Genomic DNA, 16,521 nt, shown 5'->3' with positions numbered 1-16,521 from the left:
TGTATTCGAACGGTATCAAAGTCAATAGAGATGTGTAGTGTTGATTTGGAAAATTTTAAATGAGTACTACTGACTTGTGTAACTTTGTATTTTGTAGAGATGAAAAAGAAAAGACACCGTCTTCTTAGCTTTCCTCTTATCTCCCCTCTGCTCTTAAAAGTGGTGGAGATGAATCAATGGACATAAGAAAAGGGGAGTGAATGCATGTCTCTTGCCAGATGAGGAAATCCAGATCAGTGCCTTCCCCAGGGGACTGATAAAGATGCCCCTGGACACAGTACTGGAGCTCAGCACCCAGGGATGCCTGTGGGAACAGACTCTCAGACTGCGGATCGCTGCTCCTGAGGGGCTGGGGGTGTGTGTATCTCTGGAAGGTGGAAGGCGGAGTTCCTGTGCTTCTGGGAAAAGACCAAAGGAATGAGTAATTTGAAATATTGTAATCCAGACCCTTCTCCCAATCCTCTTGCCCCTAACCCCCTGTAGAGAGGTGAAGGGGGCTGGAGACACAGAGACGGAGCCCGGGTGGAGGGAAGAGTCACATTTCGGAGGGGGAAGTGAAATAAAGAGGAGGGCGGCAACCGGGGGGACCCGTGCGTCATTGAGGGACCCGAGGAGGAGAAGAGCAGGGTGAGGAAAGCCGGAAAAGGAGAAGTGTGAGAAAGTAGACTGAGGGGCCGGGTGCGGAGCGGGAGGGCGGGGGGCGCTGGAAAAGGGGCCGAAGCAGCGGAGCCTACTGCCTCCAGCTCGCAGACCTGGTGGCCCGGGCTCCGGGTGGCTGCCCCCTGCCCTCCACCCCAGAGCCCCGTGTGCGGGCGCATTCGGTCCGGCAGGGCGGTGGAGCGCGCTCGTTCGCTCTCTTTGCGCCAGCTGCGGCAGCTGGAGCAGTGGGGCCATCCGAGCCCTGGGCGCAGCAGAATGTGGCCCTGCGGCTGGGCGTGGGTGCTGGCGTTCCTGGCCCTTCGAGAGGACTGGCTCGCCCAAGCCACCCCCCATATGCGGCAGACCAGCCGGCCCGGCGTTCGGAACAAGTAAGTGTCGCCTCTCCTCTTCCCTTTTCCCTGGCCACGGCGAATTCCCTTGGAGGCGCGGGCTCCCTGCCTGCCTGCCACTCCCCCAACCCTCAGCGCCCCAGAGCTAGCTCTCAGCCCCGAACCCGCTGGGAGCATCAAGAAGTCCCCGGGGTGCTGCAGGGTGACACGTAGACTCCCCGCGTCTAGCCTAACGAGCATCGCCTGGGCTGGGGGCCGTTTGGGGAGCCTGTCAGGCGAGCAGTGAGCTGGCTGGCCAGGCGGAGGAGCCGAACTGCAGGCGGGACAGCAGCGGCCTGGAGACGTGCAGGACTGGCCCGGCCGCACGCTGAACTCGGGCTCTGCCAAGCCCTGGGGGGCGCGGGGATGGAGGGAGGGAGCATCTCTTACCTCTGGGGCACCCCAAAACCGCACCAAGGCACATAGATGCTGGAGCAGCTCACCTTGGCATTCATTCTCATTCTTTCATATACTTATTTAATTTTTGTTAAAAAAAAAAAAAGACCATCGCCTCCACACCCACGTGCCCTCAGCCATCAATGCATTGGACATATACATCGACTCATCCTTCCTTGCCATTCTCATTGTTTTCCCGTTTTACAGTTAATCCTTCTCTCTCTTTCTACCCCGCCCCAGAAACTGGTGCGCCTACATAGTGAACAAGAATGTGAGCTGCTCTGTGCTGGAGGGAACTGAGAGTTTTATTCAGGCTCAGTACAAATGTGCCTGGAACCAGATTCCCTGTCCGTCCACGCCGGTGTAAGTACTTTCGAGGCCGAGCAATCTGGCCGGGGGTGGGTGGGAGGAAGTAAAGGGAGCGCGCTAGGTCTCCATTCTGTCAATAAATCACTTCCAGATCTAGTGAAAACCCTAGAGCCAGAAAGTTACGGCGCTTAGCAGGGTAGCGCACGGTGTGGAGGCATTTTAAAAGTTTATTTCTTTGTATGGGGATTGAAGGATATGTATGATTTTTGAGCCTATGATTACTGGACTATGTTAAATGATGAACAAAGCTTTCCCTTTTTTATTACTAACATAAGGCAGCTTAAGCTAATTAGATCCATATTGCGGACTGTGGAGCAAGAGCACACAGCACAAGTTTCCAAAATAGATATTGTTAAAATCTTGGGAAAATTGCGTAGTACTCCTGGGTTGTATAATACGGATCAAAATGGTAGTTTTGTACTAATGTCTTATTCTAGAGAAACTCCACCTCAGTGCCTGAATATATAACATTTATTTGAAATTTCAAATTTCACCCAGAAAAAATCACTGTTTAAATTTTATAAATTTTTTCTTTTCTTTTTTTTACAGTTAGGTGGTTTTATAAGTGAGTGCAAATTGTTGTCAGTGAAGGTATAAAATTATAAGAGAGTTCATTAGCTTTTTTTAAATTAAGATTTCAGTTCCTTACGACAAAGAAAAGGCACGTTTTAAAAATGCAGTATACACACACTCATGTTCTGTTAGAACCAACTGTTACAGTGCAAAGAACTTTCACTGGATTCAAGTTGTTACTCTGTCACTAACTGTATGAGAGAGAAAGACTGGATCTGTGATTTCATTGATATAGGGCATTCCTAGATGGAGAAACTCCCCATACCAATGTGCAAGTCAACCTCTCTTCTGCAACTCTGTACTTTTAGAAAGTTACCCCATCCCACTGAATGGTTGCCCAGAGCAACACAGCCATTATTTGTCATAAGTGGTAATAGCTGTATAATGGTGAGAACTAGTCATCTAATCAATTGGAACCATAATGATCTCATCTTTAATGGAAATGATAGTAATACTCTACCAAAGTTGTCATCAAGTTCAAATGAGATGGGAATGAAACATTTTGGAAACATCCTATAAACAGGAATTATTTTTTCTTAGTCAATATAGTTTTTGCAGTTATAGTCCTATGAAAGAAGGGCAGATATGAATGAATGACAGTTGTGGTTACATAGTGCAATTACAGGCGCAATTAATTTTCTCCTAATAATTAGTTTGAATGTATAATTATAATATAGAATTGCAGGCAAAGAAGGTATGTCACTGAGTATCTGATTCTTGCCATTCTTGGGCTATTTTTTCTACCTATAGGATCATGGATTTAGAGCTAGAATATACCTTAGAGGTCCTCTAGTCTTATTTAACAGGAGACTGAAAAGCCCCAGGCTCAAAAAGGTTAGGTGACTTCACTAGGGTCACACAAGTAGTAAGTGTCTGAGGAAGGATTCTAACCCAGGTTTTCCTGACTCCAAGTCCAGTGCTCCAGACTTTGTCATGACACTTCAGCAGAATGAAACCTTAGGGCAAAAACTTAGAGCCTAATTGCCGGAGTCCAGACTTCGTGATGTGACTGGGTGGTCCTAGGACGCACCGCTGAATTGACTATTATAAAAGCACTAAAGAGGAATTCCTTTGCATGTCCCACATTTTAAGGGAGAATCTTTTTTAGTCAGGAAATCTTGCAAGGAAATCCTACTCTGCCTTAATATAGAAGCATATTTAGGCTTATTTAATCCCTTACTCACTGACAGATTAGATTGGATAAATGATCAGATAGAAATGTTTAAACTTTTCACATATATTTATAATTAGCATCAATAGAATTTAGACCAGAAAGTATGTATCACTGAAAGTAGAGTTAAATTGTTTTCTAATTACAGAAAACAGCCTGCAAAGACTTTTCCATTACAGTATTCTGGATGCCTTTTACTAATAATATAGCATATGTTGCCAAAGACCTTATAGATCATAATGAAATGGTTGTTACAATTAGTATATATTTGATTTAAATCAAGTAAATGTAAATTTTGATCTAAATTAGAACTAACCAGCTGTTTGTTATATCTGCCATGTGCAAGCAACGTGTTAGATCCTGAGAAAGAAACAAAGATGGATAATACATGGTTCTTGCCCTCAAGAAGTTTATGAGCCAAATAGAAATTGCTACATTCTTAGTCTGCATTAATAGAAGTATGGTGTCCAGGAGAGAAGAGATGATTGTCCCACCATACTCTTCTCTGGTTGGACAACATCTGGAATGTTGTGCTCAGTTCTGGGTGCCATATTTTAAGGACAGACATTGACAAGCTGGGCAATGAATGGATGAAAAAGCATTTATTAAGCACTTATGATATACAAAGCATGGTGCTAGTGGTGCTGGGAATAAAAACAGAAAAACAAGCTAGTTCTTCCTTTTAAAAAACTAACATTCCAATAGCAGGAGAAAACACATAGAAGATATTTCAGTGACAATTCAGATGGAAGAGCTGAGGTCCTTGGGGTGCAGTAGAAAAGCAAATAGTCATGTATCTTCTTTAATGCCATTTCAATTCATAAAACCACAATCAGTTTCTGATGTTGATGACACCAAGGACTTTGGTTTTAAGGATTTTCTTTTGTGGCCATGTTTTGAGGAGAGGCACTACTAGTCTGAGCCATACCATATATGAGTCAGTTGAAAAAACTAGGAAGATTTGGCTTGGATTTCTGTCTTAATATATTTGAAATGTTATTATGTGGAAGCAAGATTATAAGATTTATTTGTGATGCGAGATCAGAAGAAGGACCAATGAAGTAGAAGCTACTGGGAAGAATTTTTCTGGTTAGTAAAATTTCTTAGCAATGAATGCTGCCCAAACATGGAGTGAGTTTCCGTGGCAGGTGGTGATTTCCTTCTTAGCAGAGGCTTTCACAGTGAACCTAGATGAACAGTTGTGAGGGATATTTATATGGGAGTTATGCTTCAGGTAGAGAGTAAAACAGACATTTTATTAAGTGCCTGCACTGGGTTGCACTAGATGACTTCTGTGGTTTCTTCCTGAGGTTCTCTTAGGCGGCAACAGACAGCAGTAACAATGATCGGAGTGGTGAGAAATCAGGCTAGAAAATGTATCTCACCTCAGCTAACATCATACTCTAAAAATCTGTGACTTAACTAAGTGAAACAAACAAAAGTTGAAAGTTTCTCTGTGGGAGAGAGACAAAGACTAGGGGGAAGCAATTTGGCATGCTGGAAATTGGACTATACTGGGAGGGGGAGATCTGGAGGGCAACCTCCACCACTTTTTTCTGTGACCTTGGATAAGTCACTTCTCTGACAATAAATGTTCTCTAAGATAATTTTCAGTTCTGAAGCAAAAGGAAGGTTTGGTACTTCTCTGATGCCTGATGGCATCAGAGGGGGCAGTCAGGTGGCATAGTGGATAGAGTGTCAGGCCTAGAGTCCAAAAGACCAAAGCTACTTCACATTTCTGTGAAAAGAGATAGTTGAAAATGTCTAAGTGCATGTGTAGGCAAAGGACTTAATAGTCCTATTTTTACATATGGACACCCAAATCCTCAGTTTGGCTTCCAAAGTTATTTAAAGCAGCTTGACTTTTCCATTTGATTTGGCTCTCTTAATCTTAACAAGGATGTCTGAACTTCCCTTCATAACCGCCTTCTCAAAGATTAAGGCTATATTATTGCAAACACATTCCTTTCAATAGCTCGTCATTGAATTATCCATCAAAAAATGGAGATAAAATATAATGGAACAGTGAATGAGAGAGAACACAAACAGTCAGTGAGGTATAAGGCAGAACCAGAAAAGTAAATTGTATTAGAAGGCAAGGGAAGAATTGTGAAGAGATCTTTTGTTGTTGAGTCATTTCAGACATGTCTGACTCTTAGTGACTCTATTTGGGGTTTTCTTGACAAAAATACTGGAGTGGTTTGCCACTTCCTTCTCTAACTTATTTTACATATGAGGAAACTGAGACAAATAGGGTTAAGTGACTTGCACAGGGTCATACAGCTAGTAATTGTATGAGGCCAGATTTGAACTCAGGTCTTCCTAACTCTAGGCCTGGTGCTTTGTCCACTACACCACCTAGCTGTTCCTGTTCAGTTTATTAAAATATCTTTTTCTTGCATTTGAGAGAAGGGTGCGTTGTCTGGGGCAATTAATTCAGTTAGAATTCATTCATCAAATATCAGATGCCTAATGTGTAAATGCTACAGAGATGTCTAACATAGTACCCAAATTCAAAAAGTTTACAGTGTAGTAGAGACAGATATACTACAAAACAAAATATAAGAGATATATATTAATATGAATGTTCAGAGGATGGAAGTATGTCACTTTTATCTAGGTGAGTCAAAGAAGGCTTCATGTAGCAGGAAGTTTTCTCATCTCTAAAAGGGGTATAATCATATCACTTCCCTTCTAGGGTTGTTATGAGGAGCAAATGAGATAAGCTTTGTAAAGCACTTTGCAGACCTTAGAGTGCTATATAAATGCTAGATGCTCCTGCTGCTATTAACGTCACTTGGATTTAAACTAGGTTTATCACTAGGATTTCAGTGGGCTCAGTTGTGAGGAATGAATGCATTTCATTCTCCATTTGAGAATGGAGTGAGCAGAGGCATCAGAGCAGAAATTGAGGCATGTATTTGGGGAATAGCCAGTGGTCCAGTTTGGTTGGACTGTGAAGGTTGGAAAGGTAGGTTGGAACCAGAGCATGGAAAATGCGGACTGCCAGCCTAAGGAGTTTGGACTTCATTGTATAGGCAGTAGGGAACCAGGGATGTGATCAGAGCTGTTTATGAGCAAGGCTAATCTGGCAGTGGTATATAGGAAAGACTGGGAAGGTGACGGTGGTAGTGCTGACTGGAGGTAGTTTAAAAGGCTGTTGCAACAGTTTGTAATCTAGATGGAGTGAGGGTCTGCTAGAGTGGTAATCCAGGAGGTTTATTGATCTGAGAGGTCAATGCAGAGATGGAATAGACTGGGATGGGATGTGGAGGACAAAGGATAGGCAAGATCAAAGGCAATGACCTTTGAAGGTTTCAAGTAACGAGTGGGGGATGGTGGTTCCATTAACAGAAATTGGAAAGTCAGGAGGATGAAAGAAGCAGCAAGTTCACGAGGCTAAGGGTGAAGGTCACAGTTACACACGGGCATTATAATAGCTTTACTGTGTTCCAGAGCTACCAGAGAACTCATACATAACCATTGCCAGCTGTTGTGGAAACGCGTGGCACTGGTCACAAGGGACCTGGGGAGAGAACTCAGAACAAATCTCTCCCCATGACCAGAAGGACAGCTTATACCCGGCACCTCAGTGACAGTGGGCCAGTAGGATGATGTTCGTATGAACGATGGCACTTCAGTTATTCGTAATTCTGAAGGTTTTCCCAACTGTTAATAATTGCAACAAGCAATTCCCTACCTTCTCCCCCCCCCAAAAAAAAAATTCCACTTAGGATTTTAAAAGTAACTTGGGTTTTTAATTAGAATGATGTTAAGCTAGCCTGTGCCCAATGTGAGAAGAATACTTTTCCACTATAATGTGTCATCTTGCAAATGTGTGTCTCTGTATACCTAAAACAATGCATAAGTAATTAGAATTCAGCCGGCAGATTTCGTAAGTGGAAGAAGTTGCAATTTAAAAATCATTTTATTAAGACATAAAGGCAAATAGGTTTATTAACATTTAAGATTAGCTGATAAAAGTTATTTATATAAATTCAGTTAATTACAAAATGTTCAGAAAAAAGCCTGATGCTGAAAGAATATTAATACTAGAATTCATTACATTGATTTGATCATTAACTGCTTCAGTGGATGAGCCTAAAGGGAGTGCTGAAGAAGGCCTGGTGATGTCCCATCCGTAAAAGACGTCTTTATCAGTAGCAGTATTTATCACGTGTTGAGTGCTGACAGTATATCTGTACTAAACAGGATGGGGAAATGTCGATTTGTAGATAATGACATCGTTTGCTCTTTGCAAACTTGTCTCAAATGATCTGTTTCTATTTAAAAGCTGTTTGGGTACTTTAATGCTACGATTAGCATTGCCTTTTGACTAGTCTTCAAGCTTGTCTGTTTATTCTATGAACCTCTCTTATCAGGCTGAGGTGAAATAAAAAGATGAAATAGCTGGACAAAAAGGTATAACCCCCTAGCAAAAGACTGGTTACAGCTATAATCTTCTGTCACTGAATTTCTTCAAAGTCTGGCCTTTATAACTCAGTTGGAGGGGAAGACTTGATTTTTCCTGGCTTTCTTATTCACTGGGCAACAGCTCTGTCTTATCTGCCCTGTTTCCATAAAACCCTGTTTATTTTAAAGCTCTGTTATTCTCTTAGAAAGCAGTTACTGGCTGTTACTCAAGACAAGTGTTGTAATTTTGTGTCCTCAGCTGCCTGTTAAAGGCATTTTCATAGAATATTTACTCTGTATAAAGGTAATTTTACTTTGCTTTGTGAAAAAAAGGTTTCCTTAATTTTGAAATATACTTATGGTATTAGTTCACATCTATTTCTGCCCCCACTCTAATTCAGGCCTTTCTTACTAGATAAGTCAGCCAGCATTTATTAAGCATCTGCTCTGTGCCAGGTACTGTACTAAGTGCTAGGGTTACAAAGAGAGGCTAAAACAGCCCCTGATCTCTGGGAGCTCACAATTTAATGAGTGAGGCAACGTGCACATAACTTTGTACAAGCAAGGTATATACAGGATAAATTGTACATGATCAGTGGAGAGAAGATACAAGCATTAAGGGGGAACAGGGAAGATTTCTTGCAAAAGATGGAATTCGAGCTTAGGCTTGAATGAAACCATGGAATCCAGGAGGTAAAGACAAGGCAAAGAGAGAATTCCAGCCATGGGGGAGAGTAAAAATGTATAGTCAGGAGATGGATTGTCTTACTTGAAGAAAAGCAAGGAGGCCAGTCACTGGATCTTAGAAGGAAGTAAGGTATCATAAGACTGGAAAAGTAGGAAGGGGCCATTTATGAAAGGCTTTAAAAGCCAAACTGGATTTTTTTATTTGACCCTGAAGGAAGTAGGGAGCCACTGGAGTTTATTGAATGAGGTGGTGGGGATGACATTGGCAAATCTATTATTTAGGAAGATCACTTCGATAGCAGAGTGGAAGGTGAATTGGAATGGGGAGAGACTGGGGGCAAGGAGAGCAATCAGAAAGCAATTTTGTTAATCCAGGTGTGAGGAGATGAGGGTCCATATTGGAGTGGTGGCGGTGTTAGAGGAAAGGAGAGAATCCTGCCCTCTCCAAAATTATCAATAACCCCTTAATTGCTAAAGCCTATGGCTATTTCTCAGTCCTCATCCTTCCTGACTTCTCTGCAACATTTACTACTGTCGTCTTCCTATTCTTGACATTTTCTTCTCTCCAGATTTAGGTTACACTGCTGTCCTGTGTTCCTTCTGTCTGTCCACTTCTTGGTTTTCTTTACTGGATCTTCATCCATGCCACTCCCATTAATTATAAGTGTCTCCCAAGGCTCTGTCCTGGTTCCACTTCTCTACTCTCTTTATACTGTTTCACCTAGTGATCTCATCAGCTCCCATGGTATCAATTTTCACCTTTATGCAGGTGATTCTCAGATCTATTTGTCCAGCCCTAATCGTTCCCCTGACCTCTAGTTTTGTATCTCCAGAAGCTTATTAGACATCATGAACCATATGTCACCTAGACATCTTAAACTCAACATGTCTACAGCCGAACTTCTTTTCTTCTCTCCTAAGCTCTTCCCTCTCCCTAGCTTCCATATTTTACTGCCCTCCCATTTACTATCTTCCCTGTTACCCAGATTTACAACCAAGGGGTGATCCCTGACTCGCTCTCTCTAATATGCCTTATCCAATTAGTTGTCAAGTCTTGTCGCTTCTATCTTAGTAACATTTTCATATATTTCTCTTGACACTGCCCCCACAATCTGACCATGTCAACTCCCCACCACCCTTCTCCCCTATTCAGTAAACTCCAGTGTTCTCTGTATCTCCCAGGGTAAAATATAAAATCACATTTAGCTTCTAAAACCTATCATAATCTGGCCCCTTCTGCCTTTCCAGTCTTCTGACACTTGACTGACTTCCTGTACACGCAATCCAATGACACTGGCCTCTTTGCTTTTCTTAGAACAGGACCTTCTGTCTTCACTGACATTTTCACTGACTGTCCTTCATGTCTCTCTCTCTCTCCTCATCTCTGCCTCCTGGCCTCAAGTCTCAGCTAACATCCCACCTTCTACAAGAAGCCTTTCCCATTCCTCGTTAATCTTAATGCCTTCCATCTGAGACCATCTTCAATTTATCTTGTACATAGTGTTATTATGTAGTTGTTTGCAGCTTATCTTACCCATTAGACCATGAGCTCGTTGAGAGCAGGGGCTAAGTTTTTTGCCTTTCTTTATATCCCCAGTGCCTAGGATAGTCTTTGGGACGTACTAAGTGCTTAATAAATGTTGACTGATTAATTTATTACTTGTCAATATATTAAGCATTTATTAAGTCTATCCTCCAAGCACTCAGAACAACAGCACCTGCCCTCAAGGCACCTACATTCTGTCATGGGGGCACAATATTTATACAGAGAAATGAGTGAAATATAATTTGAGAAAGAAGAGAGCACTTACAACTCGGGGGATCAGGAAAGGCTTCCAGTAAAAGGTGACCTGGAAGTTAAGGATTCTGAGAGGCAGTTGAGGGAAAGAATGTAGTCAAGGATCTATAAGCACGAAGGCAAGAGAAGGAATAGCCAAATCAGAGTGCAGAGAGCAGACTTGGGTACATATTCTGAATCTGACCATGCATACTCTGAAATGTTTCTTTTTTTAAAAGTGGCTTTTCATTTAAATCAAATCACATGATATACCCTTTTAGTTTGAAAATATGGATCATTGTTATGCAATAAGTACTGAATTGCATAATACAGATGTTGCAGTAATATATAGTTTGATGAATAAAAACAATGTCTTTTATGATTATGATTAAATTATTTTATGATAATTATTATTAATTATTCAATAAATGATCCCATAGACAGGAACTTTTTTTTGCCTTTCTATCCTGAGTGCTTAGCACAGTGCCTGGCATATAGTAGGTGCTTAATAAATGCTTGATGACCTGACCATTAAAAAATAAAATTCCCTTGGTGCATTCTCTAATGGAATATGCTGTGTATACTTCTGTAAGTGGGCTATTTTGGCTGAAATGTGGAATACATGAGAGTCATATGACCATATATGTTTTGCAATAATTTCATTCTTCTCCTGTTTTGAATTTGACTTTTAGTCTGAGAAGGTGATTAGATATTATATGAGAGTAGTTTATGTTTCAAAATCCTTTGGAAGAATTCAGTTCAGCAAACGTCCCTTAAAAATAGGATTCAGGCTGTCATGGTGGTGTATGCCTGAATCACTGTTCCTGGGGAGGCTGAGGCTGGTGGATTGCTTGTGCTTGGGAGTTCTGAGCTGTAGTAGAAATAGCACTTCCACCCTACAAGTGATAGGGAGACCCATACTCCAAAAAAAAAAAAAAAGAGGGGAGAAGGGAGACTTAAGTTGGATCACTGGAGTATTTTCTTCCTGAGTAAACTCTAGTAAACCCTACACTTTTAGTAAACACCAAAAGACCTAATCCTATTTAAAGTAATTCATTCTTATGATTGGTTTATAGGATTAACTTTGTAAACAGTTACATATGGAGTATAGTGGCTTAGTTTCTACTTGGAGTGCCCTTTTATGTACACCATTTTTCCCTGTTTAGACTAATGGCGCTGGGTGAATCTTTCAGGCTGACCTAACACAGACTCCTGAATCCATTTCTAGCTCTTACCTAGGTTTATGAAACTGGACTTGAGTATGCAGGCATGTTGTGAGACTCAAAGGAGATAATGGATATAAAACAATTTGCAAAGCTAATGTGCTCTGTAAATGCCAGTTGGTATTATTCCTTTTCGTTGTCATTGTTAGCCTCCAATCACCAGGTCTCCAGATTAGGAATGGTTTTATTCCCTGACCCTTCTACTGTACTTCTGCTGAGCTCAAGAAAATGTTAATAGAGCAATACAGGGCTGTACTGGTACATGTCTAACGACTAGGGCTCCACTTCGGCGGGGGGGGGGGGGGCAGGTGAGGGGAACCAATGAACGCACGCACACCTTTAAGTATAGTCTGCACTCCAAAAAAACAAAAATGTATTCTGCATTAACACTTTCTTAAGTCTCGACAATCAACAAAACAATAAGTACAGCTTTGATTTGTGGTGATTGCCAATTTTTGATGAGTAAATGTTCACACTGAAATTTAACAATGACAGCCAGCTCCAGCCACATGCCCTGGGAGTATGTGTCTGAAATCCTTAAGGGTGAACAGACATTATTATAAAGCCTTCTCTCAGCCCTGTTTGGGGATGTTGTTTCAAGGGACTTTTGTGATTTTCAAAGGATAGCTTCATGAGATTCAGGAGGTGGAGGCATTGGAGGGAGGGAGGAGGTGGAATAAATCTAAGCTATTCATTCATTCAGCAAATATTTATCAATTGCATATTATGAGATTTCGAGGCAACTTACTAACTATTGGGCTGAGGGTCCAAAGTATCTCAAACCTCCCAACTGTCTTGGGTAGGAAAAAATTCTCATCCCTATTGTGAGGTTTGCTCTGGTGTCCATACCTGTATCTCAGAAGTGTCTGGGCATGAGTAAAGAATGACCTGCTTCCATTTGACATTGGGCAGTCATAGGCCAATGTAGGATGTGCATAACCGTCTGGAAAGGGGGTGAAGAAGCGTGTGTGTGTGTGTGTGTCTGTCTGTCTGTCTGTGTCTGTGTATCTGTGTGTGTGTGTGGGGAACTGTTGCTTCCAGGAGATCTCCCTCCCCCTAATAAGTATTTTGGTTTACAGCTTGCAGAAAACAACACTGTCTTTCTTTTCTGCTGATTGGAATGGGGCATTGTTTCCTTTGATACATCATTCATGCTTTGTTGCAGTAATTCCAGTTATTCACATAACTTCCTACTCATATTAGTACTCCTAATTGCTACTAATATTTTGGGGTCTTTGAGAGAGTAGAGTCTAAAAAGAGAGAGTATTGTTGGGGATATGCATCCAAGCACAGCCACGTGCACCTCAGGAATATTTCATCTACATTTATGAACCTCCTACAGTTATGTTCCATCTGGACAAGGGCAAGATTTTTCTGCCATCACAAACTGACACAGACTTATCATGCCAGTTTTTTTCCCCTTCTTTCTTTGTATCTTTGATATCTCAAAGCATTTTTTTTGGTTAGGTTTAAAACAACAAACTCTAGCTGAGGGTGGGGAGGATGAAAGAAAAAAAGAGAGGCCCTGGGCTAGAGTCAGTTCTCCCTGCTCTGTAGCAGTGATAACACTGAGTAAGGAATTTCTGGTAGGTGGTGTTTACAGGAGCAGAGTGCCAGCATTTCCCTCATCCTAATTACATTTCGAAGAATGCTTTTCACTGAGGTTAGTAAGAAAATTGTCTATAAGAAAGTTGGGTTAGGAAAATCAGAATATTATCTTACTTGGAAACACTGAAGACTAAGGTAATTCAGGAGACAAATTAGGGTCTTGGGTTTAACTTCCTTGTGTGATCTCAGAGCTAAAAGGGACCAGAATATAGAAGTCCAATCCACCCCCCTGTAAGGTTAATGGGGAATGAGATCTTCCCTACCCATCAATAGGCCTCATGTGGAGCCCATTAAGGGGAGCTTGTTTGCTTGTAGGAAGGCTTACATGCTTTTTGCTAATGTCTAATTAGGCACTAAGTCAGGAGGGTTGTGATGCCTTCTCGCTCTGAGCCTGAAAGAGTATATATTCTGAGAGGTGAGGTTTTGCTTTGGGGGCTGGCTTACAAGAAGGATCTTGTGATTACCTGGTCGAGACTCTGAGTGGTCAAGTGTTCAGAGCTCTTCAACTGCCCAGAGGTTCTCTCAGTTCAGTGGTGGATATAAAGTATATAGAAGTATTGTTTTGATTCAGGCAGGAGAGCCCTATCTGTTGGTCTTTATTTCTCTTCTCTCTATTTTCTGTTTGTATTTTATATAATTAAAGATCATTGACCCCTTTAAAGTTGCTTTCCTTAGTAAAGCAGATCTAAGAACCTATGCTAGCAGCCATGCTGGGTGTGCCAGTGTAGTTGTTATTATACCACTCCTTTTTTTTTAACAAATGAGGAAACTGAGGCTCAAAGATGTGAAATAACTTTAGATGAGGTCACAGCTAGTTAGTGTTAGAGCCAGGTCTCTGCGGTTCCAAGTTCAGTGCCTTCCCCAACTCTAGCACTCAGTCCAGATACATACACCAGGAGTTCTAGGAACCTTCTCTTGGCAGAACTTATCCAGAGTTAAAGCTGACACCGCTATCTGTGACAATAGTAGTATTGAACTGTCAAAAGAGATGAATGAATGAAAAAAATATTCATTAAGTGCTTTCTCCATGCCATGTGCTGTGCTGTGTTGGGAATACAAAAATAAGTAGGCAAGACAGTTCCCATCCTCAAGGAGATTACATTCTAATAGGGGAAAACAATAGGGGAGCTATGGCCAGAGTGAAGTGTTTTAGACAGAGAAGTCAAAGAGAATAATGATTCTTGCAATAGAAAGTTAATTGACATGTTTTTATCAGCAGTGGTACTGTTGATTTGATTCCTGTTCTTAGAGCTGGGGAGAGGTAAAGGTGGGATGGTGGGGGCAGAGGGAGATAGAGAGTGTGTATGAGGCATGGAGGTGGCTGGAAGGGTCATGGCGGGCCAAAGACAAAACAAGATATGGTAAAATACAGACCAGGAGAGTTCAGGAACATCAGGTTCAACCTGCAGTTCTGGACAAAGGTAGAGAGCAGGTAATTTTTTGTGAGACAGCCAATTAAGTTCAGAGATGCTTAACCTCAAAAGGTTGCCCTCAAGGTGATGAGTTTTCTTTTATACCAGTAATTCTTGAAGCTCTACTAAGGTACAACACAAAGTTGCCACCCACGCTGGTGGTGGTTGAGCCCATGTGGAAGAAATCATGGAGCTTTTGAAGTGTCAAAGCAAAAACATCATAATAATGCCAACTTACATGATTATATGGTATGTATTGTTGTTTTCTTTTCAGTTTTCAAAGTGTTTTCACATTCTCACAATCTTTTTTATTCAAAGAAAAACCTTTTTGTTCTGGTGTGAAACCTCTGATGCAAAATCACATAACTTTTGCCACTATGAGCCATGGTATTTATGGCTTTAGTACCTGAAGAAGCACGTGGTAGAAGCTTGATTGGGCATGGTGAATGGAGTCCATCACTTTGTGATTATATCATCATCGTTATTAATTATAATCTCACCTAGTACAGTACCTTATATATAGTAGATATTAAGTAAATTTCTTGTTGAATATATTCTCAGAATACTCTCAGAAAAAGGGAATGTAGCATAAAGGAGAGAGGGCTGTTTTTACATCTGGATGAACTGGGTTGAAGTTCTGCTTTGACATGTACTAGTTGGGTGATCTCTTAATTTTTCAGATCCCTCATGACATTCTAATTTAAGACTTAAATTGCTGAGGAGTTGCATTGATGGACATTCCCCACAGTGATGAAATAAAAGTCTGGACCATAACCAACAGATAAAAAAAATGTTCAGTAATAAGTTGTTTTTATTTAATCTTATCCTTTAGTTTTTCACCTTCATCATCAGCCTTTTCTTTGTGCCTTTTGCTATTTTCTTGAGTCCTTGAGAGGCAGAGTGACATACTGAATAAAGTGGTGGACTTGGTGTCAAGGAGGTTTGGATTCAAATACTTCCTAAAAAAACTTACTAGCTATGTGACTTATAGCCAAATTACACAACCTCTCTGTGCCTCATCTGTAAAATGAGGGGGTTAGACTTATCTTGCGTTTATTCCCATTTTTCCTTTCCTCTATGCATGTCCCTTTCTTGGTGATCAGGATACACTACCGCCACCAGAATAGCACCTTAGTTTTTTATAGTATCTTTAACTTTCTGGAGTCTAGAAGACAGGAAGTAGGTTTTCCTGGAGGGTCAATTCAATTTACTAAACATTTATTAAGGGCCAAGTTCAGGCCGGTGACATTTGGAAATAGAGAAGAAGAAATCCTTTGGGGAAAAGACTTAGGGGTTAAGCTGGGGAAGCTAGTCCTCATCTCTCTGGGGTGTTTTACCACAAATCCACCCATTGTATTTGGCAGCAGCATAAATTTACTGGGAGTTGACCACATAGTGACTTAAAGCTGGAGGCCCAAAGAGGTGTGGTAGATGTGGGTTGGTGTTTCAGAGCCCCAGGTTCCTTAATGTGAGGTGGTTAAGGAAATGCTATGACTGCTGCAACACCCCCAGGGCTGCAGGATGTAGTGGAAACCAAGTATGTTGGAGCTTGCTGGCCTCATTGGTGAAGATCAGTGAAAAAATGTGTATTGAAAGTTATTCTGTGGGCACATACAGTGGTGTAACATTGGCTCGCAGAAATATTCAAGTATTCCGAAGAGGCGCTTAACATCTGCAGCTCTAATGTTCCTTTCTTTTCTAAATCTATGATTCTATAAAGGTCGGTATCTGTATGACACTGGGGCATTTATCTGAGATTCAGAATTTGGCCACAGATTGGGAGACTTAGAAAAAACAGCAAGGCACCTTTGGAGTAACTTAATAGAATTATTCAAATTGTACCGTGGTTTTATTGTCTCTCATC

The 16,521-nt window shown here is 41.4% G+C and overlaps 1 protein-coding gene across 1 annotated transcript in view; it reads left to right on the top strand.

Annotated features, from left to right (window-relative positions):
- Positions 1-915: 915 nt before the first annotated feature.
- The window catches only part of EMILIN2 (elastin microfibril interfacer 2), a 64,350-nt gene continuing 48,744 nt past the window's right edge, over positions 916-16,521 (top strand). The window contains exons 1-2 of the mRNA XM_036749847.1: positions 916-1,028; positions 1,665-1,787. Of these exons, the coding sequence (XP_036605742.1) occupies positions 916-1,028; positions 1,665-1,787 (236 nt within the window). The remainder of the gene's footprint in view (positions 1,029-1,664; positions 1,788-16,521) is intronic.

Source organism: Trichosurus vulpecula, chromosome 1 (assembly GCF_011100635.1).
Source record: "Trichosurus vulpecula isolate mTriVul1 chromosome 1, mTriVul1.pri, whole genome shotgun sequence".
Lineage (NCBI taxonomy): Eukaryota > Metazoa > Chordata > Mammalia > Diprotodontia > Phalangeridae > Trichosurus > Trichosurus vulpecula.
This window is presented reverse-complemented; position numbering and strand designations above follow the sequence as displayed.